Here is a 15,220-nt window from a genome sequence, read left to right on the forward strand (position 1 = left end):
GAGTGTCAGACATGCTCTCAAGAATACCACCTTTGGCACATCCTCCTTTCTTAACTATCGCCCTGTCTCTCTCTTGATTTTAGCTTGTAAACTTCTCAGGTGCCTTGGTTTTTAAGGCAGGGGTGCGTAGACTGGGGGACGCACCCCCTGAGATTCTCTGTGGGGGGCAACGGGTTTACAGAGGCCACGTTGGCATGGCAATGCGGCATCAAATGACGCCGTGGGGGCGCATGACGCGTGTTGCCATGACAACGTGACGTTGTGATGTCAGCATGCCGGATCCGAGGTAAGGAAGGGAAAGTGCGAGATGGGGGGGTGGGGGGAAGCCAGCAGGGGGCGCAGGGGAAAAAGATTGCGCACCCATGACTTAAGGCATACTTCATTTCCTCAACTCCCGTAGCCTAGTTGACCCCCTCGCATACCATACTCAACTGAAAGTGCACTCAAAGTAGCCAATTACCTCCATGTCAGATCTGAAGGAAACTACTCCATTCTGATTCTTGTTGACCTCTCCTCTGCTTTCAGTACTGTGGACCACCGTCTTCTCCTGCATATTCTTCACTCTCTTTGTACCTGTGGCCCTGCCCTCTCCTGGCTTTCCTCCTACCTCTCTCACCACTTTTAAGTGTCTCCTTTCCCAATTCCTCCTCTACCTCTATGGATCGCTGTGTTGCTGTACCCCAAGACTCTGTTTCAGGTCCTTGTGATGGGGTATATTTGGTGATGGGACACATCAAATTAGATGCAAAAGAAAGGCAAGTGGTTTTTCACTCACCAGGAGCCTGGAAAACAAAGTAGTCAGACAAAAGCCAAGCTAATAACACAGTCCTTAGTCTGCTTTATCATAAGCATGGGTTACAAATCAAAACAAAACAAACAAAGTCTCTTACAGGCACAGTATAACACTCCTTTGTGGCACATCTTTGCAGAAAGTTCAGCAGCTCAGCTCTCCCCTTCCAAGTTCACTCTAGGGAAGAAGGGAGGCAGTTGAAATATCGATTCAACTGGTCTTACCTGGAAAGTAACTAAACCTGCATTCTCTGCCATTCTGGCAGCATTGAACTGCAGATAGTTTGAGTGAAATTTGCACATGTAAGATGTTAACCTTTTAATGCTTGTTACCTTTGTAGGGTTTATACACCCCATCATATACTGTACCACCCACCTCAGACTGTAACCAGTCTCCATTCTTGGGAGAGAAAAAAATCTTAATTTACATGTAGCCTACCCTGAAGTGCATTTAACATACCTCTAAGGCATCAGTCTGTAATATAAATTATTTTTTAAAGTCTGGGCTATGTAAAACAGGTTGACTGCATAGCAAATGTTTTATTCCTTAAAATGCCCTTTCACACTCTTCTTGCCATCTAATACGATTGGGGGCTACCATACAAGTAAGGTCAGTTAAAGGAGCTGCAAGAGTGTAGAACCCAGGAATTAATTTTCTGCACTCTCCTGCAAGCCTGTAAGAACAAACAAATCTCTTAACAAAGATACAATACCTTCTGGACCATAAGCTATGCTTGAGCCATGCATTCTGGCAATTATGGGGTTACACACTGGGATCTTTAGAGGAAGCAAAAACATTTAAATGCAGCCCTGTACCCTGCTCTAAGACAGGTATGGCCAACCTGAATGGGAGTTGGAGCCAGAATTTACCAGTGTAATTGTCAAAGGGCCTGTAACAGGGACTTATCTCTGTTTAAAGAAGGCTGCAAAATAAGCCTCTAGTGGTCTGAGGAATCTAGCAGGGAGCTGGTTAATTGCTGCTAGACAATTAACCAGCTCCACCTGGTTAATCAGACAAAGGTAAAAACCTCCTGCTGGGAACAGACTCGGAGACTCTTGAGCACACAGGCATGACTACGCTAGAGATGAAGTTCCCACTGTGGCTGTAATGCTGTGGGACTTTTGCAAATGTTAAAAAATGTTATAAAAAAGTTAGTATCCAGCCCAGGGAGCAGTTTTTTACCCAGAGATTCCTAAGAGTTTTTGCTAAGGAGATTCCTAAGATTCCAGATTGCTAAGGAGATTACTAAGAGATCAGAACACCGATCCGACCTGTGATTTCAAGGTCCAAAGTGTGTAACCTTCACGGAGGGGTCAGACCGACCCAAAGAAGCCTTGTGGAGACAGCAAGGTAACAGCTACAGGACTTTAAGCAGAAACGTTTCTAAGTCACACTTTCAGTACCATTTGGAGTGGAAAGTGCGGGAGCTGCTGGAGGCACATGCCGATTTGAGCTCCAGAACTTTTCGGGCTAAGACCCGGTCAACCAAAGGACTATTTAAAGACTTTGTTTCAAACAGGAAAGTTAGTTTTTCCACCTCAAACCCCCAGTAAGTGTATTTTCTTCTGCCTATTGTAATCCAATGTGTGTTTGCCTGTTTCTACGGAATAAATCACAATTTATTTTACTTTTTGGTTTTGCTCAGTGAAAAGATCCCAGTATAAAGGTGTATTTTGCCTGGTCTCCAATGACAGATTGCCCATTGTCGGTTAAAGTATTAATCTGTGAGGGTACCGATAAATACAGTGACAGGCAATGCATTTTTTGGCAAATGCTTGTTATCAATTGATGTTATTTTTTCTATTTCTGTTTATTGTTAGGATTAAATTGTTTAGCATTTGAATTACTTGTTTTTAGTACATTTTAGGATTGGTTAGCGTTATAAATTAATTAATTGTTTTGTTAGCTAGTGGTTTTATTTATTAGATTGATTTGTTGGCTAGTGGTTTTATTTCTTGAATTGGTTGGATAGGTTTTTATTTAATTTAATTCTTATGTTTTGGAATAACATAATTTTTATTCTTTTGCTGTTTTGGTGATAGATAATTTGTATTCAAGTGTACTATTAGGCTTTTTAATTCTTTTATTGTTGGGGTGTTTAGGTGCTTGTGTATTTCTTTTATTCTTGTGGATTTTTGGCCTTAATTATTTTTATTAGGTTCACTATTGAGTGCTATAGTGGCTTATCATGTCCATATTATATGGGTATGTTGAACCACTGTTCCAATCAATGGGTAGAGAGTGGGTATAGTGTGCCCGGGGTGGGTGGTTAGGCCTCCCGGGTGGGAAGCGAGGAACAGGGATTAACCCCTTAATTACTATAGTGGTTTATGGAGGCTTACAGAATAGGACCCTTGGAGTTAATCTACATCCCACTATGTTTAGCAAGAATAAAGATTTTTGTGATAAATTTGAACATTTTAGGAATAAATGTTCATTTTTATCATTCTTTTAACTATTGAAAATATTCAGAGAGAACTTCAAACTATATAGAATAGATTAGGTGAAAGTAAAAAAATTCACTCCCGGTGATGTGACCTCTTGGCAGACAAAATTGGATGAAAATGTCGAGGATTTTAGACAAAATCTAGAGGCACGAAAATGTGGAAAATCCATACGTTATATTCAGAACTATGATTCCCCACATGTCTACAGATGGAGACAGACACACTGTGATTCTCAATGTGGACAGAGATCATTCCAGAGGTGGACACGTCCTAACCGGGACTTTGGACAAACTTCAGACTCCGAATATTCCAGTGACACTTCATTTTTATATAAGAGATAGAGGAGCGCTCAATGCCAGGTAGAATGTTCAATAACACCAAGACCACCATCCAAGGAGAACAATATCAGGATTGATAAAACGTGTAGGTAATATAGCCAGCAATTATGGATAAACACCCCCTGAAGACAGGTAGTGGGAAGCAACCAAAGGCCCCCACCATCAATCTCATTGGGGGATATCCCTGTAGTAAAAACCAAATAATTACTCACGAATCCTGGTGTGGCTAGGTGGATGTGCTGCTTCCAGGATGAAGTATATGGTATGCAGATAATATGAGGAGCGCACGATCCGGTAGGAGCAAGAAGAGGACCCAGGTAACAAAAGTGAAAATTTATTGAGTCATCAAGACATTAAAATCCAACGTGTTTCGAACATGTTAGCGTTATTTATCAAGGATCCTCTCCTTGCTCCTACCGGATCATACGCTCCTTATATTATCTGCATACCATACACTTCATTTTTAGGCTGGGATCACCGGTAAAATTCTACATGGAAGAGGAAGGCAATAAGTAGAGGTCGACAGAACAGATCACAAATGGTAACCAGGTCCCGCAATCAACAGAACTAATAGTAGTAAACATACAGTATCACGGTATGAACTGACCATTTTAGAGACTAATCTATTTGCTAAGGGTTTGTTATTTGCCTTTATTAACTCTGTGAAACAGTTTGAATTATACATTGAACTCAATCGGTTCTTTAGTAACTTAAGACTGAAGCCTTTTTTTGCCAGCATAAATAGATCTATGCCAATTGATGCCCCTCTCTCATCTAAAACTACAGACAGAATACTGTAGATCAAAGTCAGAATCTTTCGTCTTTTTTTGATATCCACACCTTGGGTCAGGGGTGCGCAAAGTTTTTTTTGCTGCTACCCCCCTGTGTGACGGTCCCAGCGCTCGTGCCCCCCTCTCCAGTGACCCGGCATCAAATGACGCCGAGAGTCACGTGACCCTGCAGCGTCATTTAACGCGCGTTACCATGACGACGCGTCACGTAACATGACCCCACGGTGTCATTTGACGCCACATTGTCATGGCGACGTGACCAGAAGCCGGCTGAATCCCGGTAAGTTGAGGTTGCAGAGGCCTCGCGCAGCCCCCGGCATTTAACTTAAATGCTTCAGGGAAATGCACGGAGCCTCTGCAACTGCCATGCCCTCCTAGAAAAATCCCACCCTCCCCCCCCAGTTTGCGCACCCGTACCTTAGGTCTCAAAACTGAAAGTAAATGTAGGCTTCATACACGAAACATCAAGTTGAAACGTACACTAAGTTGACGCAAAATGAATGTAAGAAAATGAGAGGTGTATATAATAATGGATTGGGCTCATGGTAAAAATCATATGAGAGAAGAAGCTGATGCCCTTATGGCATTAAAGAATAACAAAACTAAAATGATAAAACCAGCAGACACAGGGGGAGCAATTGTGGTAATGAATATATTCTCCTGCAAAGATGAAATTGTATTACAGCTTAAGCTTGGGGGTTTCCAGTTGCTAAACTCGGTCCATATAAAGGAATCTTGGAGTTGTCCATGACTGTGACTTGACCCTGAAACATCACATATCAGCCATGATCAAATCTTCATTCTTCCACTTAAAGAACATAGCCAGGATTAAGCACTTGATCCTCCCAGAGGACCTTCCTATGCTTGACCATGCATTTGTGTCTTCCAACCTGGACTACTGCAATGCACCCTACCTGGGGTTTCTGGGAAAAGAGCTACGCAGTCTGCAGCTGGTACAGAAAGCTACGGCCAGGTTGTTAACCAGACCCGTTGTTGCCACCTGACCCTTGTTCTCCGTTCTCTGCACTGGCTGCCTGTAAAATGGCGAATTTATTTCAAGATTGGCTTGTTTTCATTGAAAGCCCCACATGACCAGGGTCCCAGCGATCTGAGAGAGCTTCTAGTTCCCTACACTCCCATTTCAGCAATTCGATCTGCAGATGAAGGACTAGAAATATCTCAGTTTCCAAATGAAGATATAAATATAATTTTTTCATTATGTTCTTTGTCCTGTGCCCCACCCCCACCCCCCTGGATAAATATGTAGGAATCATAAATATAGGCAAAACGCTGGAGATAAACTGGGGCCTAAGGCTTTGCAGAATATTAGTGTAGCCCCCTCTTGGAGGGCTACTAGTTTCTGTAATGGGTTACTGGCCTTAAAGGGTTAACTGTGTGGGCTCACTCAAGTTACTCCCCTCACAACCATGTGATCTATGATGTAGATGTAAGGGTATATATAGCTGCCCCTTATGTTCTAGCAGCAGGATCTTCAGAGTTCTGACTGGGGTCCTCACTGTGAGTCCTTTAAATAGATTTGTGTGCATAGTCATGTGTATTAAGATGTGTCCTGTCATCCTTTATTGTTTTCAGTTACGAACATGCCCCTTTCTAAGCTGGCGCCTATTAAAGGAACGGGATATCCAACTGTCCTAGTCTCATAGAGTTGCCCCTGCAGCAGCCTGACCGACACTGCTCGCATTCGGTTTGCCTATACTTAGGGTGAGCATATTTGTCCCAGCAAAAACCGAGACAAATGTCATTGCGCATGCATGATCGGCACTTGCCGGCTGCGCATGAGTGACATTTGTCTCAGTTTTTGCCAGGACAAATATGGTCACCCTAAGTTTAGGCAAACCCTATGTGAACAGTGTCGGTGTTGATCGTGCATTTGCAGCCAGCGGGATTAAAAAAAAAAAACGGGACAACACCCCACAAATTCGGGAAAGAGACCTAAAAATCAGGACTGTCCTGGCTTAACCTACACATCTGATCACCCTACCTATACTACATCCCTCACATGACTAGTGGGTTCTCATTGCATCCCAGTCTCCTTGCAAGCGGTTTCCACTCCCTCCTTTCCAATGGGCTATTAAGCTCAGAACCTCACCTGAATAGGAATGGGAACTATACGGGGATGAAGTATCGGAAGAATTGTTTGCCTGGAATTTCTGTCAAGTACCCTGTATGTCGATACCTGTGGAGTGTTTTAGATGGCTGTCAAATAAAGCACCTTATTGTTTACCAAAGTTCCTGGCGCCCATCTTTTTCCAATCGGTTTATTCTGCCCAACCTGCACCTACCCAGCACCCTGGAAAGGCCTGAGACTGAAAACTGCCATTGTACGTAACTAATCTAATGTGGCCTCTTTTAGAGCCGGGTATGGAGGGTTACATAAGGAGAACATTAAAAAGGAATGGACAGACTATATGCACCTTCTCTGCAATCAATTTCTGTAGCAATATTAATTGTTCCTTGGTTTATTTCCATTTTTTTAATGTTATTTTAACAACATTTGGCAGAACACTCAGTGATACTGTAATTTGTTCAGTGCTGTTCATTACAATATTACACATCTTGTTGAAATACAGTTTTCTGACTTAGTGTGTAGTGCCATCTTTTGAAACAAACTGCATATTGCACATATCATGTAGAATTACTGTTCTAGCACTGGGATGTCCTCTGTACATATATCCCATACCTGCCTTAATAGATTGTCCATTTGTACCGTAAGGCGGAAAAGAATACACACAGCAGAACCTTACCAGAGGATAATAAAGAGTGAAACACAACATGAAGTGTAATTTAAGTTTTTTTTTTATATTTGTTCCGAGACTTTAAACCAGGGCTGTCAAATACACTCAGCAGAATTGCAGACAGACCACTTCAGGCTGCAGACAGACGATACGCTGGAACCCTGTAGCGTGCGAATAGATGTCTTTTCGCCCAATTGCACCCACACCCGATTCCTCCAATCGCTACCCCGCTCCAGAGTGGGAGAGAGGGGTGATGGGGAGAGAGAGGGGATGGGGGAGAGGAAGACAAATGGGTGAGGGGGGAGGGGATGGGGGGAGATAGATGGGGCAGAGGGAGGGTAAGGCTACGCTTATAGTGCCGGCGACGCGACATCAGGCTGCGGTCGCTGGACAAATCAAATTGAGATGACTTCCTGCAATCGCGACCAAGCCGTCGCTGGCACTATAAGCGCAGCCTAAGACGGGGGGGGGGACGATAGAGATATGGGGGAGTGGTAGAGAGCAAGGGGATGGGGTGATGGGGGAGAATGAGGGGGAAAGCTCAAGAAAAAAAGGGACACGTAGGTTACAGTGACTATTCAATTATTTTCCTTCTGCCGCTCTGCTGATGCGACCCGAGTCTTGCTGTCACTTGTAACAATTGCCCCCCAAGCTATTCTGAGTTTGACGGGCCTGCTGTAGACATTGAAGTGTTTTTAGCACCGCACTAAAACAGTAGGATGTAGTAATCACATCAGCAAAACAGGACTAAATGTAAAAGCATTCAGTCATTTAATGCAATACACTTTTTGAAGGTCACAAATGTTTCAACCAAGTTATAAATCTGTAAAGATTGTCACACTACAGGTAAATAAAACGACTGCAGCTCCCAGGTGCAGGAGATGACTAGGCAGAGAATCATGGGAATTGTAGGCAGATAGGTCAGCAAGGGATTCTGGGAGTTGTAGTAATTAGACAGCTTCCTGGTAATGGCTGCCTGCAGCAAGGTAACGTGCGTGATTTGCAGGGGGATGTGTTAACGTTGTAGGTCTCAGTTTAGGATTGTTATCTTGCGTGCTGGAGGAGTGTGTGATACTGCACAGTATTTGCCACTGCTGTGCAGGTTCCTGCAGCACTGAAACGGTTTAAGACAACTATACAAGTCTTTGTTAAAGCTGTCGGATGGATAGGCTAAAAATACAAGCAGTGCAATAGCAAAGTGGTAACGTGTTGACATTCTTTGGTATTTCTAATTATTCTGGGTAATTTTAGAATATGGAGAATCACATCTCTATTAAGAAGTCCGGGGCTTAATATTGGCCCCTAACTCCTATTTGGTACCCTGTATCTGTTAAGCAGGCACAGTACCTGTTTTGGGGGTAATGTACAGGCCACCTGCATCTGTTTATATTTCACTCAGTATGAGATCAGGGGATAGTTCTTTCTCCTGCACCCATTGGTTGAAGATCTGAACCTTCAGCTGCTTAGAGCAGTAGATCTGATAAATGTATTTTAAATAGGGATTGTATCTATTGGATATATTGACAAAAAGGCTTTATCAAGAAGAATTCCTGTGAGTTTGGACTATTGGAGTGGGGAATTATACACAATGTTCTGTGTTTTTTCTATGCACTATAGGTTTTTCTTTCTGGTGTGTTTTAATTTAACTGCAATTTATATATAATTTGACATGTCGTATTTGCTATCCATGGTCATAGGACACCACCCTGTGGTAGCAAGTAGCAATTCATTGCAAATTTAGGCTGGCGTCCTTTGGCTTAAAGTATTTTATGCTAGTCTTTGTCTTGTTTTAATATCTGTAGGATTGGTGATTTTATATTGTGTATCGCTTTCATGCATACATGTGGGTAGAGAAAACGAAATCTGAAAGAAGAGGGATGTTTTATTTCTGAATGAGAGAGTTCTTCATATGTGTAATAGCGTTTAGAGCTTTCCAAACCGTACAGGTCTGTTTTCCATGTGTACATAACATAATAATATTTTATTGTATATAGAAAGTTATTACCACAATGAACCCCTGCCCCGAAGAGATTTCATTCCAATGAGTTCCTGCCCCGAAGAGATTTCATTCCAATGAGTTCCTGCCCCGAAGAGATTTCATTCCAATGAGTTCCTGCCCCGAAGACCTCACAATCCAATGAGTGCTGGCCCTGGACTGGAGTCCACAGTCTTATTCTTGGTGTCAGAGGCACAGGAAGATAGGGACTTGCATATAATCACAAGGAGAACTCACAATTAGATTTGAACTAAGTTCACCCACATTAGAGGCGATGTCGTTAGGAAACTGAAAAGTAGTGAATTTAAAGTGCGCTACTGTAAACATTAAGTGATACCAATAATATAGAATGTGTAGATAACATAAAACTACAACTCCCATAGTACCCACCATATTAAGTACAATGTGAATTAAACAAAATATACAACACGTATACTGGGGTTAATAAATTGAGCATCTGCAGCTATGAACGGGGGTGGCTCGGCACCCCCTAACCACTAAAAGAGAAAGAGAGTGCAAAAACGCTCAGTGAAAGTGTGTTTTAGTAAAGTAAAATACTATCAGCAGGTAAGTATTCTGTGTACATCAGAGAAGATAATCACAGGCACATCATGAGTCAGGTTACCAATCACAGGATACACAGGTCTGGAGTAGGGTCGTCATCTACAGGTAGGTGGCCTCTCACACGGGCACAATAGATCCTCCTTGATGTCCCCTCTTTTTTCCGATCAAACCTTCTGTATGCTGGAAACACACTGCAATGGCGTCACCTATCCTCCCATCCCCACGATCCCGCAGGGCTTGGTTTATGGTGTGTAAGAAGTCCCGGTAGTTGGAAAAAAACTCCTCTCCCCACTTCAGATTGAGGGTAAATTAGGCCTCATTTGGGAATCACATTCAAAAATGGATACCACAAAGTCCCTTTAAGTTCCTTATGCATAGGTTAGAGTCCTCAGAATGATAACAACCTCCTATTCTCTCTTGTACCATAAGAGCAGGGGGTAAAGGGAGTAGTTAGCAAGATCGCAACAGAGTACCACACCGGAGTACCCACACGCTGTGCTTGGATAGAACTTGCTCAGAGCACTGCTGCGGCTGAGGCTGTAATCCGTACCGGCACTCGAATCAGCACCCTAATAGATCACAGGTGTTGGTACAAAAAAATAGCGCAGCCAACAGCCACAAACAGGGTCATACAGAGAATACCGTAAAAATCATATAGATAAAACTTGCACAAATCTAAAATAGAACCATCCTACGCATTTCGTAGCGCGTACGCCACTTAATCAGATTTCAAAAAAGGGGGGACATCAAGGAGGATCTATTGTGCCCTTGTGAGAGAGGCCTCCTACCTGTAGATGATGACCCTACTCCAGACCTGCTGTGTTTCCTGTGATTGGTAACCTGACTCATGATGTGCCTGTGATTATCTTCTCTGATGTACGCAGAATACTTACCCGCTGATAGTATTTTACTTTACTAAAACACACTTCACTATGGGTGTCCTTAGGAATATGTTACTCCTTCAGCACATGTAACAGTATGTTATAGACTTCATAATGTTCATTTACAAAGCACTGTCTTGTTCGTTAATTAAAAAGTATCCCATCCTTTCGAGATCTGTACTTCGCCAGGACCAGTAGAGCTAATGAACCAGTGATTTTTCAACCGGTGTTCCACGGCCACCAGAGGGGGAGTGCTGGGATAACTCTCCCAGCTGTTCCAGGCGCGGAAGCGCCCTCACATAGCAGTGACCTGTCATCAGCAGCAGATCACTGCTCTTTCCTCTCCCTGCTTCTGCCGTCAACTTCCAGCCGACAGGAGAGAGAAGAATCGGCGCGAGAGCCAACTCCCTTAAAGACACTGTGTATCTGTGAGAGGGGGGAGAGTGTGGGGAGGGGGAGAGTGGAGGCGGGAGGGGGAGAGTGTGTGTGTGTGGGGGGGTGGGAAGAGTGTGTGTGTGGGGGGGTGGGGAGGGGGGAGAGTGTGTGTGTGGGGGGGTGGGAAGAGTGTGTGTGTGGGGGGGTGGGGAGGGGGGGAGAGTGTGTGTGGGGGGTAGGGGTGGGGGAGAGTGTGTGGGGGGGTGGGGGGAGAGTGTGTGGGGGGGAGGGGTGGGAGGGGTGTGAGGGGGGAGAGACACAAGACGGGGATGAGGGGGTGAGTGGGGGTGGGGAGGGGAGGGGGGAGAGTGTGTGTGGGGGAGGGGTGGGGGTGAGTGGGAGGGGTGGGGGAGTGTGTGTGTGTAGGGGGGAGAGACACAAAAGACGGGGATGAGGGGGTGAGTGTGTGTGTGGGGGGGTGGGGAGGGGGGAGAGTGTGTGTGGGGGGGAGGGGTGGGGGAGAGTGTGGGGGGAGAGTGTGTTGGGGGAGAGTGTGTGGGGGGGTGGGGAGGGGTGGGGGGAGAGTTTGTGGGAGGGGTGGGGGAGAGTGTGTGGGAGGGGTGGGGGAGTGTGTGTGTGTAAGGGGGAGAGTGTGAGGGGGGAGAGACACAAAAGACGGGGATGAGGGGGTGAGTGTGTGTGTGGGGGGGTGGGGAGGGGGGAGAGTGTGTGTGGGGGGGTGGGGAGGGGGGAGAGTGTGTGGGGGGGAGGGGTGGGGGAGAGTGTGTGGGGGGAGGGGTGAGTGGGAGGGGTGGGGGAGTGTGTGTGTGTAAGGGGGAGAGTGTGAGGGGGGAGAGACACAAAAGACGGGGATGAGGGGGTGAGAGACGGGTTGGGGTTCTCCAGAATTTCACAATCGAATTCTGGAGTTCCCCGAACAAAAAAAGGTTGAAAACACACTGTAATGAAACTTTGCAATACCTCTGAACAAGGCAGATGCATTCAGAATTCATCCCCAAAACACAGTGGCTTTTTCTATAAGCTCCGAAGCGGCAACTTACCAAAAACACCCATTCAGGTCAACAAGAGTTTTGAGAGTATTACAATGCTATTGGCCACTTCACAGCTTATAGAATAGGACCCAGGGGGCCAGTTTTTCAATCCCAAACCAGTTCAGCAGTTACCTGGGTTAATGTGCATGTACATAAAGACAGTCATTGGGTGTCCACCCAAACTTTATTTCCCCTGAGATCATGCAGGCAAAACTAAAATATTCATAAAAATATTTAATATTTTGATTTTCTCTTTTCAATTGAGAAATCATAAAAACATCTAATAGGTACAATCCGTGGTAAAAATAATAAAACAAAATAAATAAATACGAGGGTAGAAGTAGTAATTATTTTGTACAGCATACATAACTTGGGTCTGTCAACTGTCCTTTGCTTAGATTGGAGGGAATGTCCTCAATATTGTAGGAAACACATCCACTGCAGTTGATCCAAAGGGCAAACTGTACCTGGAAAATATATATACAGCTCAACCCCGTTATAACGCGAATCCGCTTATAACGCGATGCAAGCATGGCTCCCAATTTTCGTATTTAGGAATACTTTACAACACGCTTATTGGTATCTTAAATACTTTATTGTACAATGCATACAATTGTACATTATTTCTAACGCGATGTGATTCTTTGGACCCCAAGCACAGCGTTATAAGGGGGTTGAGCTGTATCTTTTTTGCATTTCTGATGGGGAGTTGCAACATGGTTTGATGTAAGTGTTTGGGAAAATGAGAAGTTTTGTTTTGGTCCAAAACCATATCTTTCTATCCAGTCGGTTGTAGTTCTATTTTTATCGGCTCAACAGTTTAACCCACGTTTAATACATTGCTGACTTCTCTTGCAGTGAGGGGTTCATGTCCACATGCAGAAGTGGTTAAAAATATAACATTCATACTTTTCACATATTATGAAACTGGTTTGTTTTGTATTTTTCTAGTGTCCACTTCAGAGAATGAACAACACTACGGAAACTAAAACAAAACTCAGCAAAGAGGAGAAGAAGCTGATAAGGAAACAGGCAAAGACCAAGAATACTTTGCTAAGACATGAAGGCGTTGAAACTATATCACACCCCTCAAAGGTAGCTCAGTGCATTTTAACTTACTTTGTATTTGTTTTCCATATTATAAAGTGTTACTGATACCTTCCGTTACATGGGTAGCTCTGGGACCACCTAATTCTGTTTTGCTAAATAATTATTTGTAGACGTCTGGCCCCTCCTTTCAGGTTCCAAACTTCTTACCAATTCTCCAATTAGCAAATAGGTATAAAACACTTCTATGTGGTAATCTGATGTTCACTCTACAGGAGAAGGTGGCGAGTTTGTGTTTGTGTTTGTGTGTGTGTGTGTGTGTGTGTGTGTGTGTACATGTGCACTCACAATTTTCCCTTTATAATGGGGAAAACATGTAAACTCCATTTAATTTGGGGATGTAACCTTCATAAGCAACAGCATATTGAATATGGGTATGTGTTTGACACATATACACACACACACACCATTTGTAAACAGATACCCATATGCAATATGCTGTTACTTCTGAAGATGAAATCTCCAAATTAAATGAATTATGAATATTATATAAATATATACATAAATATACATATGCAGCCGGGCGAAGAAGTTGGACCCGGCCAGAGGTAGGGCCCAACTTCCAGCCATGGCTGGCAAGATCTCCCGCAGCCACCGGGCCCGGCGCTCTTGCCCTGGCTCTCCCCCCTGTCGGCGGCCCTGGTTGTGTGTACTGTCATAGGAAGGACAAAAATAAATATATATATATATATATATCACCCCCTCCCCAGTGTTTCCTGGGTGAGTGACAGGCCGCTCAGTCTATCAGAGACAGGGAAGGTATGTATGTATGTATGTATGTATGTATGTCATTATTTATATAGTGCCGACAGTGTACTCAACGCTCTACAAAGACAATACAGTACAGTACAGGGAATTATAATCAATAAGCTCAGCAAAGTCCTATAATAGGAAAAGGAAATCCTTACCCGGGGAGCTTACAATCTAAGTGTTATGTTAGGAGACTTACAGAGACAGCAGGTGAGGGAATCAGTGCAGTAGATTGCAGTGCTTGGCCACAATTGTTAGTAGGAGTGACTGAGTGTGGGACAGTAGGCATGAGTGCAGGCTATTGGAATGCTTCTTTTGAGAGGTGAGTTTTCAGGTTGGTCGATATTAGATGGGTTAACACCATTAGCAGGGAAAGAAGTGTCAGGGAGGCGTGGGTGAGAGCAGGCATGTATATGGTTAGGCCCAGGATTAGGAGGGATCTCCCCAGCAGCAAGGAGTAGAGAGAGAGTAGGTGAGATGAGGATTTGTGGGTGCTTTTTATTGAGGGGTGTAGAAGTTGGTAGGAAATAATTGTGTACATAATGATGCAGTGTATAGGCACAAGCATAGGTGGAGGGGAGGAGAGGTGAAGAAATGTGGATAGGAGGAGAGTAGGGAAGTTGGAGAGAAAGGAAATGTTTACAAAGGAGTGAGGACACAGCATAAGGCTTTGGTCCCGCTGCGCGCGGGCCACCAGCTCCTTTCCTCCTGTCTGGAGGTCCCCCGCTGGCTCCTTCAGACGTGGCTGACTGCGTGCTGTGACGCGTCAGCCGGCCGATGCTGCCAGCTTCTGGTGATCAGAAGCGCTGACGCGTCACGTGGTGCAGCAGTCGGCCAATGAGGGAAGGGAGGCGGCTAAGGGGAGGGAAGGGAGGCGGCTACGGGGAGGGAAGGGAGGCGGCTACGGGGAGGGAAGGGAGGCGGCTACCCTGTCTGTGCAGCCGTGCATAGCGCCCCCCTCCCCCCCCCCACTCCTCTGGTGCCCGTTTCGCAGACTGCCCCTGCTCCGGGAGGGGGGGAGAGGATGGGGGCTCCGGGAGGGGGGGAGAGGGACCGACAGGTTGGGGGGGGGGGACAGCACGAGAGCCCCCCGCTCAAACCACGCCGCCCCCCACTCAAACCACGCCGCCCCCCGCTCAAACCACGCCGCCCTCCTGCTCAAACCACGCCGCCCCCCGCTCAAACCACGCCGCCCCCCGCTCAAACCACGCCGCCCCCCGCTCAAACCACGCCGCCCCCAGCTCCCTCTCCCTACAGACCGCAGGGAGCGGTCAATTGCAGGGGCTGCTGTGGAGCTGAGGGACTGCTGTGGAGCTGAGGGGCTGCAGCGCTGTGCTGTGGGATGGTCCCGCCCCCACCCATTTTGGCCACGC

At 45.2% G+C, this 15,220-nt stretch overlaps 1 protein-coding gene across 4 annotated transcripts in view; it reads left to right on the plus strand.

Annotated features, from left to right (window-relative positions):
- The first annotated feature begins 8,077 nt into the window (after nt 1-8,077).
- The window catches only part of ALKBH8 (alkB homolog 8, tRNA methyltransferase), a 77,785-nt gene continuing 70,642 nt past the window's right edge, over nt 8,078-15,220 (plus strand). For 2 of the 4 annotated variants that reach the window (XM_075592372.1, XM_075592375.1), the window contains exons 1-2: nt 8,078-8,108; nt 12,942-13,085. In XM_075592372.1, coding sequence (XP_075448487.1) covers nt 8,091-8,108; nt 12,942-13,085 — 162 coding nt within the window. In that variant the 5' untranslated portion in view covers nt 8,078-8,090. Of the gene's footprint in view, nt 8,109-8,141; nt 8,324-10,856; nt 10,992-12,941; nt 13,086-15,220 lie in introns of those variants that run through there. The other 2 variants (XM_075592373.1, XM_075592374.1) reach the window with 2 other exon arrangements.

The sequence above is a fragment of the Ascaphus truei genome, chromosome 3 (assembly GCF_040206685.1).
Source record: "Ascaphus truei isolate aAscTru1 chromosome 3, aAscTru1.hap1, whole genome shotgun sequence".
Taxonomy (NCBI): Eukaryota; Metazoa; Chordata; class Amphibia; order Anura; family Ascaphidae; genus Ascaphus; species Ascaphus truei.